General features: G+C 43.9%; 1 protein-coding gene across 5 annotated transcripts in view; it reads left to right on the top strand.

Annotated features, from left to right (window-relative positions):
• The window catches only part of RPTOR (regulatory associated protein of MTOR complex 1), a 344,195-nt gene that overhangs the window by 72,399 nt on the left and 256,894 nt on the right, over positions 1 to 14,902 (top strand). For all 5 annotated transcript variants that reach the window (XM_059906939.1, XM_059906941.1, XM_059906940.1 and 2 more), the window contains exon 2: positions 7,892 to 7,994. In XM_059906939.1, the coding sequence (XP_059762922.1) occupies positions 7,892 to 7,994 (103 nt within the window). The remainder of the gene's footprint in view (positions 1 to 7,891; positions 7,995 to 14,902) is intronic.

Here is a 14,902-nt window from a genome sequence, read left to right on the forward strand (position 1 = left end):
TTTCAAGTAGAGGCAGTGATCCAGGTCCACAGGCCCTTATCTGCAATTCTGAAATCCAAAAGCTCGGAATACTGGAAATGTTTTCTCAACTCATTTGGGGGCACAACTGGGTTGTGAGCTGGTGTGAGGTTATTGATAGTCTTTATTCCATGCATAGTTGATATTTGTACATTTCAGTGGAAATTTTAATGGTTTTGCATAGGATGTTACTCCAGACCCTTCTTGGTATTTTATATGCGATATGGGATATATACCATATTATCCTTTTGTAAGTTGGAAAAATCATGAATTTCAAAACACATCTGGCACCAGAGGATTGTATGGGAAACTGCCCAGGCTGTTACAACAGCATCAGGCCCCCACTGCCCGACTGTCCCCAGCCTCTCCCACCTTGTAGCCAAGGTGATGTTGAGCCCTCTGGGTTGGGTTCAGAATCGTAAGGCAGGGTGCTCCATGCCTTTAGGGATACTTCTGGTATGGCTGGAGAGACCAGTCCTGGAGTCAGAACTTTAGGATCAGAGAAATCTTGGGGCCTGAGAGATCATCTACATCATTTTAGGGTGAGAGAATTGTTCAGGAGAGATTGGAATTAACCGACATGTCCAAGGTCATATGTTTTCAGTGATCACTTAATGTTTTAGAGCTTCTCAAAATAATACTCTTTTCAAATTCGAAATTAACCTCTAGGGATATAACTCTGTCATCTTCAATTATATGACATTGGAGAAGAAATGTTTTAAAATTCAAAATGGTTATTTTATGTACTATTATGCAATTTTTGGCACAGTAAATTTGATAGCCCTTATATTTTCTTAATGCTGTAACTGTATTATTAAAAACATGAATCTAGAATTTTTGGAATGAGGTTGCCATAGAAATGAAAATAAAATACCAAAAAGACACTTTAGGGTATAGCTAAGAATTTAAAATCCACCACATTTGAAATCAAGCCAATGCCATGACAATTTGCAGGGGAGCAAAGACATATTTGATTGGCTTAAGGATATTTACTGGTATTGTCTTTTGCCCAATTGTGGAATTAAATTGGTAGCTAGGTGTTAGGTCAAATTCATGTTTCTAGTTCATGTGTCAATATATTCTTGAGACGTTTTCCCTTGTTTTCTTAAAAGGTATAAAAAGGCAGGATGTAGGGTTAGGTGTGTATTATGTACGCCAGGATGAATCAAATTAATTCCTTTAATATCTTAATTTATGGAGTGTAGCTAATTTTACACTTTCTCTCTGAGGGCCATGCTTTCCTGTTGCTCACTTTCAAAGCAATCACGGAGAAACTGTTGCTGTCAGTAATGTTTGATTAGTAATGAACACTACACTTGGTGGAGGCCTGGTGAGGTGAGGCCCATTAGCTGCCTTGCAGGACTAAAGAGCAATGATAGTGCTTCCATTGGTATTTCTGTCTAAGGACTTGGAGAACCTCAGAGATCATACTTTTTATAATGAAATTAGAAATTATTTATTTTACTGATAATTGTTATTTTAAGTTCATTAACTGCAGTTGTAGAGGTGGAGGGAATGCAATTTGTCTGTAGTGTCAGGCAAGGTAGAAGAAACAGGATTATGATCAGAGAGCATAGGAATGCTGCATAAATGCCCTATCTCATCCTGCACCACCTGCCTGACAACAGAGAGATTAAGAAGAAGAAGCAGATGCTCCAGCAATGGAGCTTTGAAATCCCAGTGAGCAGGGTATAGTCCTGGCGCCTCCGCCCAAATTCTTTACTCTCTCCATGCCTCCCTAAGGGGGGCGCACAGCCACCTTTTCTAGTTCATGGCCTTTTGGTGACTGCATAGCACAGTGCCCGTTAAGGAGTAAGCACTGGCATGTGGAGGCCATTCTTGCTCAGAAATGATCAGAAACGACTGGGCTTGAGACCTGGCCATAAACGCCTGGAGGTAAGAAGAAGGGGTAATATGGGGGTGTTCCTGAGCTCACCCTCTTTCTCCTGGGTCCACAGCAGGCAGGGGCTTGGCTGAGGAGCAGTGGGTGGGCTGGGCCTTAGAGCAGACCCCTGAGTGTAGTGTCCTTCACCTGGGCTTTGTGAGAGGAACATACAGTCTGAGAGTAGGCTGTCTTCGCAGATTGAGGACAAAACACAAAACTGTGGTGGCACAGACAGTCTAAGCAGAGACCCTGATCCATATGGAATGTTTTCTCCATGGAAGGCTTCCCTTGCACCCAGAGGGGCCCTCGGATGACTGTAAGAAAAGCAACATTTTCCTTAGGAAGCAACTTGGAACTTGCTCCCGGGTTTAATCAACGCCTCGTGGAAACCTCAAAGTTCCACATTATAGAGCACAGAAAAAATGCCCTTGATTTAAAAATGGTAAAGGGCAGGTATTAGTAGTTATTCACCATGGCCATTGGAAGACCACAGAAATGTTTTCAGAAACTTCTACTTTTAAGCAGCTTATACTCAGAGTGAGTTTGCTGTAAAATAATCATCTGTATGGGATTATTGATACTGATCAATTAAATATTGGAAAATGACTAGTAAATAAAACTTTTGTTATTCTCTGATTACTTTTCAACCCTTTCTCCTGACATTAGGTCAAGGGACCATTTGTTTCTTATAGTTCATAATGAGAAGATTCTGGCATGTCTCTGGGAAGATATTGTTCCTCTCTTCAGTGTGTCTTTGGAGGCAGGGTTGCAGTTCCTTTAAAGAGTGAAATTATTATTAATAAATGCTTTTTGTTTCTTTTTTTTTTTAAAGAATATTTATTTATTTTTGGCTGTCGGGTCTTAGTTGCGGTACGTGGGCTCTTCGTTGCACCGCGCGGGCTTCTCTCTAGTTGTGGTGCGCGGGCTCCAGGGCGCGTGGGCTCTGTAGTTTGTGACACACGGGTTCTCTAGTTGAGGTGCATGAGCTCAGTAGTTGTGGCGGGCGGGCTTACTTGCCCCACGGCATGTGGGATCTTAGTTCCCCAACCAGGGATCGAACCCACGTCCCTGCATTGGAAGGTGGATTCTTTACCACTGGACCACCAGGGAAGTTTCAATAAGTCCTTTTTTTTAAGTGTTGGGAGAAAAGAGACAAAAATACTTCCTTTTTTTCCCCATATAACTTTAAATTCTCTTTGAACAGAGGAATATTTTCTTGCTGTAATAAAGATTATATCAAATCAGTAACCATCATCATTCTCAATGATGAAACATTTATGACAATTTTATTAAAACCAAGTGCAAAGATCACCACTATCATCATTTTGTAATTATTAGTAATATGATTTTGGAAGATCTGTGTAATGCCATAAGACCTAAAAAAGAAAAAGAGGAATGATCTATTGGAAAGAATGAGATAGACTCATCATTATTCACAGACAGTATGTTTGTATACTAACAAAACCTGGAGAGAGTCGCCTAAAAGCAGTTACGTTTAATTAAGAATTTAGTAAAGTGACTTAAACATTATTCTGATGGGGGGTTGGTGGTGGTGGGATGAAATGGGAGATTGGGACTGACATATATACACTAATATGTATAAAGTAGATAACTAATAAGAACCTGCTGTGTAAAAATATAAATAAAATTTAAAAAAAAATAAATAATAGGATGCCTGGGTGGGTGGGGGTGGGGGGGAAGAATAAAGGTCACTTCCCAAGGTCCACGTGGGAGTTCTCCCTTCCCTTCTGCTCTCTGTCTTTTAGTTTTCAAAGATCTCCACTGGTAAGAGAATATGATATTCAAAATTGTTAACTGATTAGGGAGTCAGAAAATCCTCAAAGGGACCTCGCTTTGGCTGGAGAAACAAGTTTCCAAAGCAAAATAAACAATTTCGATTCCATCGGTGAATCTCTATAAAGAAAAGTCACTGTTACCCAAATTATATTCTTTTTTCTTTTTTTTCACACACACACACTGTATTTTATTTTTACAAGAGATAAATAGACTGACACCAAGCATTGTACATGGATGACCACAACAAAAGCAACAATGATTGCAATTACCAAACATGAAACACACTCATACTATGTCATAATATTGACATTCAGTCCAGTAATCCTCCACTGTAACAGCTCCTTTACTTTGCAGTGAAAATTGATTTGTATATTCTTTTTTTTTTTTTTTTTATTGGATTTTTTTTTTTTTAAAGATTTATTTATTGATTGATTGATTGCTGTGTTGGGTCTTCATTTCTGTGTGAGGGCTTTCTCCAGTTGTGACAAGTGGGGGCCACTCTTCATCGCAGTGTGCGGGCCTCTCACTATCGCGGCCTCTCTTGTTGCGGAGCACAGGCTCCAGACACACAGGCTCAGTAATTGTGGCTCACGGGCCCAGCTGCTCCGCGGCATGTGGGATCTTCCGGGACCAGGGCTCGAACCCGTGTCCCCTGCATTGGCAGGCGGATTCTTAACCACTGCGCCACCAGGGAAGCCCTATTTGTATATTCTTTGCCTCTGAGTCCTTGTGGGATTTTTTTTTTTTAATCCAAATTATATTCTTGCAGAAGAGCTAATGAGTGTAGATTCTGCCACAGGTTTTATCTCCTGTTTCTGGATTAAAGAAAAGGACATTCTCTGGTGGATAAAGCCTGGGAAGGTGGGGATGAAAAAAAAAACACAAAACATTATTCTGGTATATCAGCAATTATCAGTAAGAAACTACTATGGGCAAAATACATGTATAGTAGCATATTGTCCCCAAATAGTCATGAACAATCCAGGAATAATCTTAAAAGAAATGACCAGGACTTGGCAAAGATGTTTAACTAAACATCTAAGAAGTAATGTTTGGGCTTCCCTGGTGGCACAGTGGTTGAGAATCCGCCTGCCAATGCAGGGGACACGGGTTCGAGCCCTGGTCTGGGAAGATCCCACATGCCGCGGAGCAACTAGGCCCGTGAGCCACAACTACTGAGCCTGCGCATCTGGAGCCTGTGCTCCGCAACAGGAGAGGCCACGATAGTGAGAGGCCCGCACACCGCGATGAAGAGTGGCCCCCGCTTGCTGCAACTAGAGAAAGCCCTCGCACAGAAACGAAGACCCAACACAGCCAAAAATCAATCAATCAATCAATCAATCAATAAGTAAACTCCAATCTCTTTAAAAAAAAAAAACAAGAAGTAATGTTTAACTAAACATAAAGAAGTAAACTAAGAAGTAATGTTTAACTAAACATTACTGAGAAAAATTAAAAGAAAATTTGAGGGACTTCCCTGGTGGTCCAGTGATTAAGACTCCGCACTCCCAATGCAGGGGGCCTGGGTTCGATCCCTGGTCAGGGAACTAGATCCCGCATGCTGCAGCTAAGAGCCCACCTGCTGCAACTGAAAATCCCACGTGCCACAACTAAAGATCCCGCATGCCGCGACTAAAGACCCAACCCAGTGCAGCCAAATAAATAAATAAATATTAAAGAAAAAAGAAAATTTGAATAAACAGAGAAACACACTGTGTTCCTGTATGGAAAAATAGAATATCATAAGGATGTCATGTCTTGCCAAGTTTAGTTTATATGTTTAATGTAATTTTTTTTGTATTTTGAATCCATTTCTATTCATTTAACACTTTAAGAATTTAAGTGTCATTCTGTTAAGAGTATATAATGGTGTGCTTAAACATTCCCTTATTTGCTGAAAATTTAGGTCGCTCCCACTTATTTTCCATGGTAAGAAATGCTGTGAAGAAAATCTTTACACATAGAAAGTTCTCTCTTATTATATTTTGTACTTCCTATGACAGATTCTCGTATGTGGAATTATTGGATCAAAGAAGACAATTTAAAATACTCAGTGTTATCAATATGCAGTTTGATTAAACAACTTTAATCAAAATCTCCATGGGATTAAGAAATTGAATAGCGATTAATTTGGAAAAAAATAGGTGAATATAAATGTAGCCAAGTAAAAGTTTAAAAAAAATTGTGAAGAAGAAAACCAGGCTCTCCCAAGCATTGTGAAATGTTGTGAAGATAAATTAGTTAAATCAGTGAGGTATGTGACCCAGAAATAGAATTTGGTCTATGTGGGAATATATGCTAGAGGAGTCACTACAAACCTGTGAGTTTGGGGAGATTATTTAACAGGGGGAATTGGCACCATTGGGTAGTTTTTTGAGAAAAAATTAATCCTCACCTGGTACCATATACCAAAATAATATCCAGCTGGATTAAAAGGGTAAAGTGTGAAACAAATGAAAACATTAGAGGAAAATCCCTGTATTCACCCACTCAGCAGATGGTCACTGAGCTGGGCCTGGGCCAGGTGTCTGCTCCTGCATGTCACCTCTGACCTTGGAGGAGCTGCAGGTGCACAGAGGAGCGCGGATGGGCCTGGCTCCACCAAGAGGAAGACATGGATGCTGGGGTGGTGTCGAGCAGGTGGCTCTGCCCTGACAGGATCTGGGAAGGCCTCCCCGAGGAGTGGAGGTCTGAACCGGAGAGACCCTGAGCTGGTGAGGCCGTGCAAGGAGCCCTGAGGGGCTGTGTTTGAAGACCCAGAGGTCATGCCGGCAGAACAAGGGCGAGACTTGATGTGAGTGAAGAGTTTGGCAGGATCTGGAGCTTATGAGGCTTGAATAGCGTGTGGAGCAGTTCACAGTGAATCTTGAAGGTTTTGGGAACTGATTGAAAACAGGGCAGTGTGCTGATGTGTTTGAAAGCTTGGACTGGGGGAGGCAGGGGAAGGGGTCCTGGGAAAATGGTGGAGCACAGGTTGGACATAGTGTGGCTTAGAGCTGGCGGATAGTGAAGTGGACAGACTCAGAGACATTCAGGAGCAGGACGAAAGAGATGGACGGGGAGTCACAGTGGGTACTGGCGCTCAGGAGCCTGGTGGAGGGAGCAGAGGCTCAGGTGGTCTTCCTAGCGGCCACCCTATTTGAAATGATATCCTCCCCCTCCTTGCAGGGATTTTTCTTTTATTTATTTATTTATTTGGCTGTGCTGTGCGGCGTACGAGATCTTAGTTCCCTGACCAGGGGTTGAACTCGTGCCCCCTGCATTGGGAACGCTGAGTCTTAACCCCTGGACCACGAGGGAAGTCCCAGGAATTTTATTTCTTTGATTTACTAATGTATCTTCAGTTTGTAAAAATAGCAGCTGGCACCTGGTAGGTGCTTAGTAAATATCTGTTGAACAAGTGAACTAATGAAGGATGAGTTCTAGATTTCTGACTTGAGCAGCTGGATAGGCGGGGCTGACGTTTCCCAACACTGGGACATCGGAGTTGGAGCAGGAGCAGGTGTGGAGGAAGGTGTATCAGCTGATGGGTCCAGGGCTTGGTATGTCAAGAAACAGGAAGGAATCCAATGGCAAACACTAGACTAGGGAAATATTTACAATAAATAATGTGGATGCCATCTTTAATATGTAAAGAGTACATGAAAACCAATTAGAAAAAATCACTAATGTTAGTAAATAAATGGTAGTATAAACATGAGTAGAAAATCCACAAAGGATAAAGGATACAAATATTTGAAAAAAATATTCAGCCTTATTAATACTAAAGAATGCAAACTAAATCAGTATGACAATTTGTCTCTCATCAAATTATTAACAATTTTAAATAACAAGAATAACGATGAACTGGTCAGAATGTAAATTTGAGCAGAGTTTTTGCGAAGTAATTTGGCAGAATGTATCAAGTGTCTTAAAATGTTTGTATCTTTTGATCAAATAATTCTGTTTCTGGAAATATATCATAAGGAAGCCTGAGAAAAACCTCTTGCCATGTACTCTTCCCCATCTGCTTACTTGCCTCTGAAACCCTGTCTTACTTGTGAAATACCCCTGGGGTGGCACAGGTAACAGGCGACTGAAGACCGGCTGCAGAAGCAGAGGGCTCCATATGTCTGGGAACATTTTAACAACTGGAAAACTCATCAGTGAGTTTCATATTGAATTATTTGTTTTTTTCTGTTGTGTTTCTAGATGAAGACCGTCAGTGTTGCCTTAGTTTTGTGCCTGAATGTTGGTGTGGACCCTCCAGATGTGGTGAAGACTACTCCTTGTGCACGTTTGGAATGCTGGATTGGTAAGCATGGGTCCCTCTCTTACAGCCTGTTGCAGGGGTCACTGCGTGGGGTTCTGGGCTTGGCAGGGCTTGCCTTCACTGTCCTGGTCCAGTGCAGGCCTGTGATTGGTTTGTGTAAATCTGAAGATTTTATTTCATTTTGAAGTTATATAACCTTTAGGCTATTATAGATACGTTCACTTATGATTTGCAGTGGAGAAAGTGTCTCAAGAAAAATTGATAAGATAATGACTATTGGATTATATAATTTTTTCTTTTAAATTTTTCCTGCATCTGGCATGTAGTACAAGTTATATACACTTAAACCTGAATGACTGACGCCTGCATGCAGGTGCGTCAGTTGCACAGTGAGGAGTCCCACCTAGCTCTTTCCAGGAGGAGGCGGGGCTGCTCTTGGTTGTCATCCTCCTCGGAGCATCTTAGCACGGTGCTGACTAGAAATGGTGAGTGTGCACAACCTTCACTTGTTTCTGGTCTTAGGGAGAATGCATTAGGCTCCCACCACTAAATAGGGCATTAGCCAAAGTTTTTTTCTGATGCCTTTTCTAAGGTAAGAAGTTCACTTCTATTCTTAGTTTGCTGAGAGTTTCTGTCAAGAATCAATGTTGCATCTTATAAAATGCTTTCTCAACATCTGTTGAGATAATCACCTGGCTTTTCTCTTTTAATCTGTTGATGTGGTGAATTATATGGATTGATTTTTTGGTTGTTGAGCCAACCTTGAATTTCTGGCGTAAACCTCACTTGTATTATCTTTTTCATATGTTCCTGGATTTGACTGCTAATATTCTGTTAAGGAATTTTGCATCTCTGTTTATGAAGGATATTGGTCTATAGTTTTCTCATCTTGTAACATATTTGTTTGGTTTTGGTACCAAAATAATGCTTGGTCTCATTAAATGAGTTGAGAAATATTCCCATCTTTTCTTTTTTATGGAAGAGTTTGTATTGATTTGGGTATTATTTCTTCTCTAAATTTTAGTGTAATTTACCAATGAAGCCACCGCAGTATGAATTTTCCTTTGTTTCCGTCATTGATTATTCAGCTTTCTCTTGTTGGTAGGATCGGGGCAACCCCCCCCCCCCACCCCGCCAGCTTTTCCTATTCTAAGCAAAAGCAGAAATTCCCTTTATCTACTTTAAATAGTAAAAATTACAAATTTATTATAATCTGAATTGGAAACAAAAGTTATTTTTCCCACTTACCTGTCTCGCTACTCTTTGGGGGTGTCTTAGGATGACAGCCTTTGTTTCACAGCCTCCTGCCTGAAGCATAGGCCCGTTGTTCCCCAAGCCCGGTGACAGTAGCTGTTTTCTGTGGCCAGTTTCCTTAGATGCTTTCTTGGCTCTCTGCCATCCCCTGGTGACTGTGCCGATTGAAATTGACTTCTTATTAGCCACCACTGACTGTTTCCACTTCATTTATCCCTTGTCAAAGCTGAATTTAATCAATTGTTTTCTATTTCCTCCCTCTTTAACTACTCTTCTGTTAGGTTTTTTAACACAGGGCTTCTCAACCTGGATCCTGGTGTGTACGCCTAGGGATGCGTGAGCCCGCTGGGATTGTGTGGGTGGTGGTGTCTGAGTACAGCATTGCACCTTCTGGGCTGAGGGGCCTTGGTTTTTATTAGATTCTCTAGGGGTCCTTTGCCTCCTACCCTCCTGTCCCCAAATAGAAATCAAAGAACCCTCCCTCACATCTCACCCAGTCTCTTTGATCAGTATTTATGGGACAATGTTAATGAAAATGCAAAGAATTCCTTACTTCCTTCTTGGTGTGAAATCCAGCAAACGAATAGATTTTTTAATATTGTGTTCTTAAAAAATTTTTGCAATTCAGGTATGCAATCTACTTTGTAATAATTTCGATGGATTTTGAATTCAAAAGGGCACATTGCCGGGTTTTTTTAGATTTAATTTTATTTATTTATTTGTTTGTTTATTTATGGCTGCACTGGGTCTTTGTTGCTGCGCGTGGGCTTTCTCTAGTTGTGGTGAGTGGGGGCCGCTCTTCGTTGTGGTGCGCGGGCTTCTCCTTGCAGTGGCTTCTCTTGTTACGGGGCATGGGCTCCAGGTGCGTAGGCTTCAGTAGTTGCGGCCCATGGGCTCAGTGGTTGTGGCACACAGGCTTAGTTGCTCCGCGGCATGTGGGATCTTCCCGGACCAGGGATCAAACCTGTGTCCCCTGCATTGGCAGGCGGATTCTTATCCACTGCACCACCAGGGAAGTCCCCACATTGCCTTTTTTAAGTTGAAAAAATTTTGCTTGGCTTTTATTAAAAAGTGGGTCCTTATGTTGGTGATTTTAACAATATGGGATAAGAAAAAAAAGCTCTTAGAGATTTGATTCAGCAAATTTGTAATGGTGTCTAGCAGCCTATATTTTAATTTTTATTTTGAAAAAACATTTTCAAAAGTTGCAAGTAGAGCACTAAGCAGTTTTTTTCCTGATTCATTTGAAAGTAAGCTGCTGAAATGATGCTCCATCACCTTGGAATCCTTTAGTGTGTGATTCCTACAAACAAGAGTTTCTCTTTCATAATGACAACTCGGTCTTCACAGACAGGGGATTAACATGGATGCCATGCTACTGGGTAAGCCTCAGGCTGCATTCAAGTTTGCCAGGTGTCCCCATAAGGTCCTTTATGGCACAAGGACCCTTCGCTGTATCACCCATTGCCCTTAATTTAGTCTCATTCAGGCTGGAGCAGGCCTCAGTCTTTCCTTAACCTTCATGACCTTGACATCAGAAGATCACCGGCGCTCTGTTTAGCAGAACAACCCTGATGTTTCCTCGGGATTAAATTTTGTTTATGCCTCTTTGGCAAGAGTGTCATGGACGAGATCCACCTTCCTCGGTGGTGTCCTGTCAGGTGGCACGTGACTTTGATTTATCCCATTGCTGGTTATGTAACTCTTTTATCACTTGATTAAGTTGGTGTGGTACCTGAACTTCAGCTGTGAAATCCGCCCCCTTCCCTTTTGTAGTTAATAAGTATTTTGGGGGAAGAGGTGCTTTGGCTGCGTTAATATTTCTTTCCTCATCAGACTTTCAGTTTATTCAATTTGAACTCATGGTTTCCTTTTTTATATTTTATATATTTTTATTCCTATTTTATATTATAATCAGTGGATTATAGTCCAATATTAGCGTCATTTATCTTGATATTCCACTTGTTTCCCATTTAGCTAGTGGGAACCCATTCCCACTGGCTTATATGGCCTTTTGTCTTGCTTCCATCGTCCTTAGAGTTACGTCTGTACTTTCTGCCTCATCTTGTCTTTCCCTGCTCCATTCCTGGGATCAGCCGTTTCTCCAAGGAGCCCAGTTCCTTTTAGTGGCAAATAGAATTTGAAAACCGAGATCTGGGTTCTAGGTGTTCTTATTGGAGCTGTGTACTGTGTTGTTTCTCCCATGGCCTCTCTCATTGGAGCAAGGGAATGCACACATTCACACATGTGCATAATATGTGTATGTGTTTCTGTGTGGACACACATTCATATCTATATTTCAGTATTATCTATACAAATAAAAAACATGCATTACATTAGTGCCTCCCATTCCAAACCAATAGGAATTTTCCATATTTATAACTCTTCCTCTGACAGTGAGAACCTTGGTATCCTTCATCCTTAATATATTTACTAATTTGATGAATCCTCCTGTGTGAACCAACTTCTTTTTTTTTTTTTTAATTATTTATTTATTTATTTTTGGCTTTGTCGGGTCTTCATTGCTGCGCGCGGGCTTTCTGTAGTTGCGGCGAGCTGGGGCTACTCTTTGTTGCAGTGCGTGGGCTTCTCATTGTGGTGGCTTCTCTTGTTGCGGAGCACGGGCTCTAGGCACACGGGCTTCAGTAGTTGTGGCATGTGGGCTCAGTAGTTGTGGTTCGTGGGCTCTAGAGCACAGGCTCAGTAGTTGTGGCGCACGGGCTTAGCCACTCCGTGGCATGTGGGATCTTCCTGGACCAGGGCTCGAACCTGTGTTCCCTGCACTGGCAGGCAGATTCTTAACCACTTCGCCACCAGGAAAGTCCCTGAACCAACTTCTTATGCCTGTCATCACACTCCTTTATTTTATACCCAGCTGTTTCCCCCACAGGTGTCCGTCCTCCTCATTGCCTGGGCTCCGATACCCCGTATGGGTCACCGCTCCACGGACATACCTTCTTTCCTTCCCCCGTACAGGCTCTGAGCCCCTGATTGGACTTGACAGCTCATTCTGGGCCACCGCAGTTACCCGCATCCTAGAGCAGGTGCCAACCTTGCCCAGACCTGCCTCTCCCCCCAATAGCTTTAGGATTGTTCAAGAAGGGATTTCAGCATTTTCAACAAGTGCTTTAGGTTTCAGGCTTGGCTAGCTCAAGGGATGATGATATATCAGAAACCAAGATGGAGAGTTGGGGGCCAGCCGGGCTGGGCAGATAATGGGATTACGTTTTGTGTAAGGTAAGGTGCTTCTGGAATGCTCAGAGTAGAGCCACCTTCCAGCAGACAGCTGGAAAGACCTCTCTGGTTGGAGAAAGGGATTTGGGGGAGGTCACCTGCTGAGAATGTGCAGTGACCAGAGGGAGAGGAGCAGAGCCAGGCCGTGAGTGAGTGGGGAGGGGTGCCGCCTGTGACGGAGACCCCTCTGGGTGGGCAGAGGTAGGAGGAGGGCCGGGTGCCACTGGATGAGAGTTTCAGGTTGGCATTGTCACAAGCTGTGGCTGCAGTTGAGTGAGAGATGCTGGGAGCCTGGAGAGCAAAGGGGAGAGGGACAGTGAAGGCTTGGCTGGCGAGGCAAGGAGACCCAGGCTCGATGACAGGTTGGTTCTGCCTTTTTCAGGATGGGAATACCCGGAGTATGTCATGGGTGGGGAAGGAGTCCCGAGGAACACCCCCTGCAGGGGTTGGTGCCTTCACATAACTTAAAAAGATGTTTACGTTTAGAAGGCAACCAATCGATGTTTTATACGTGGTCTTAGCATTTTGTGCTCTATCACCAGAATTCAAAAGGTTTTGCACTCGTCAAGACCCCAGCTTACTCATTCCAGCTGTTTCACTCAGTGAGTCCCTTAACCATTTGGGGCCTTAGTTTCCTCATCTGCAAAATGGAGCTGATGATGGCGCCCACCTTTTGGCTGGAGGGCGATTAACTGGAGCGTGAACTGGGCTTAGAATGGGGACTGCCCTCAGCCAGGAGCAGCCCCCACGGGCCTGCACCCACCTCCCCACCCCACCCAGCAGGCCAAGGTACTGGGTGGGAGCTTGAGCTCTTCCTGCGTCTGTGCCACTTCTGCTCCGTTCTGTGTGCTCGCCCCGAAAGAGAGGGGAAAGAACCCTGTGCTTCTGTGCACAGGGCTGGGTAGGGATTACGAGTTGATTGCTTTATGGCTGCAGACACACATCAAACTGTTGAGACTGCTGGTTGAAACTGCCCTGATCTCAGGGACAAGGGGTCTGGGAGCTTGAGAAATAGACAGATTCTTACTTTCCAGTCCCTTTTTGTGTACCTGTGTGCGCACAGTCTCCATACACGTTGGGGAGAGTCCTACTTCCAGAGGCTCAGAGGATGTAAGAGTCCCTGAAGCGGCTCTTTAGGTTTTCCTGTGGTGCCAGAACAAGCAAGTAGAGGTTGCACCGCAGTACCCTGCAGTGACGGCCTGCCCTCCCTGCTGGACTGTTGTACAGCCAAGGCCCGCTTCCGAGCTCCAGCTGAGGGAGGAAAGGCACACAGGCCCTGAGTAGCCCTGCCGGAGTGTGTGTGCAGACATGAGGCCGTAGGCGTGGTCCGGGAGCTGAACGCCTCTCCCCGCCCCACCCCTCCATTCCTGTAGATAATAAGATGCTGTTTTATTTCATGGAGGCGACACTCAGGGAAGCGGGGGGAAGCTGTTTTGTTTTATGGCCCCACATTAAAGTAAAAACAATCCCGCTAAAGAACGGTGCGCCCATACCTGCTGGAGTAATCTGTGTTTTAAAACAGAGTGTAGATGAGCTGAGTGCTGAACAGGAGGGAGTGTAATTTAGCCTTGATGTCTTTTATGTCTAGCTAATGGTAGCCGTGTATCATAGGTAAGAAGGCTATGGGTTTGTTGGATGCTTGGGAATTTGGTTATCCTAAGGAAATATTTGGGAGGCACTTTGCTTTGTTTCCCTTATTCCTTAGAGAAAAGCATTTTCTTCTTCCCTCCACACAAGTGGGCATTAAGAGACCTGTGTTGATGAGCTAAAAATAGTGGTGGTAGGCCTTTGCGTGTCGCTCTTGGTTTTACAGACACTTTCACAGACTGTCGTCTGATCCTTACATCAGACTTGGGCTTGAGAGATAGTCAAGTTGGTCAACAGATGTTTGTTAAGTAGAGATCTACGTGTTAAGTGTAGAGGTATACACAGAAGAAATGTAGTCGTGATCCTTGGGATTTCGCTGGAGACAAGACCAGAGCAAGGGAGACAGGCCCCTCGAGCTCAGCAGATGTGGGGGAGTCGGAATGGGCCACGCGGGTGGGCGGGGGCTGCACGGGAGGTGAGAGTGAAGGACCCCGGGAAGAGAAGGGGCCTGGCGGTGGGGACCGGGCCCTGCGAGCGCTTGCTGGGCTCGCCCGGGCCCTGCTGCTGGATGATGGGGCACGCCCCATGCCTGCACTCTTGCTCTAAGGGGCTCCTGGTTTAAACCCTGTTTTCTCTGTCCGGTGACGCCAGCCTCTTGTAGTAGTGTCTGGGCTTCCCCCGAAGGAGGACTGTGTAACTGCTCGGAGCCTCCCTTCCTCTACTGTGCAAAGTGACTTTTGTGTAGACAGCGCAGCCCATACTTAAAACAGGGCGTCCCAACCACCCCCTCCTCAGCTCTTTTGAGAACACATCCAGCTCTTGGTGTTTGTATACAACACAGCAAAAGACAACAGGGACCTGGTCTACTTGTGGAT

This window comes from Balaenoptera ricei, chromosome 20 (assembly GCF_028023285.1).
Source record: "Balaenoptera ricei isolate mBalRic1 chromosome 20, mBalRic1.hap2, whole genome shotgun sequence".
NCBI lineage: Eukaryota > Metazoa > Chordata > Mammalia > Artiodactyla > Balaenopteridae > Balaenoptera > Balaenoptera ricei.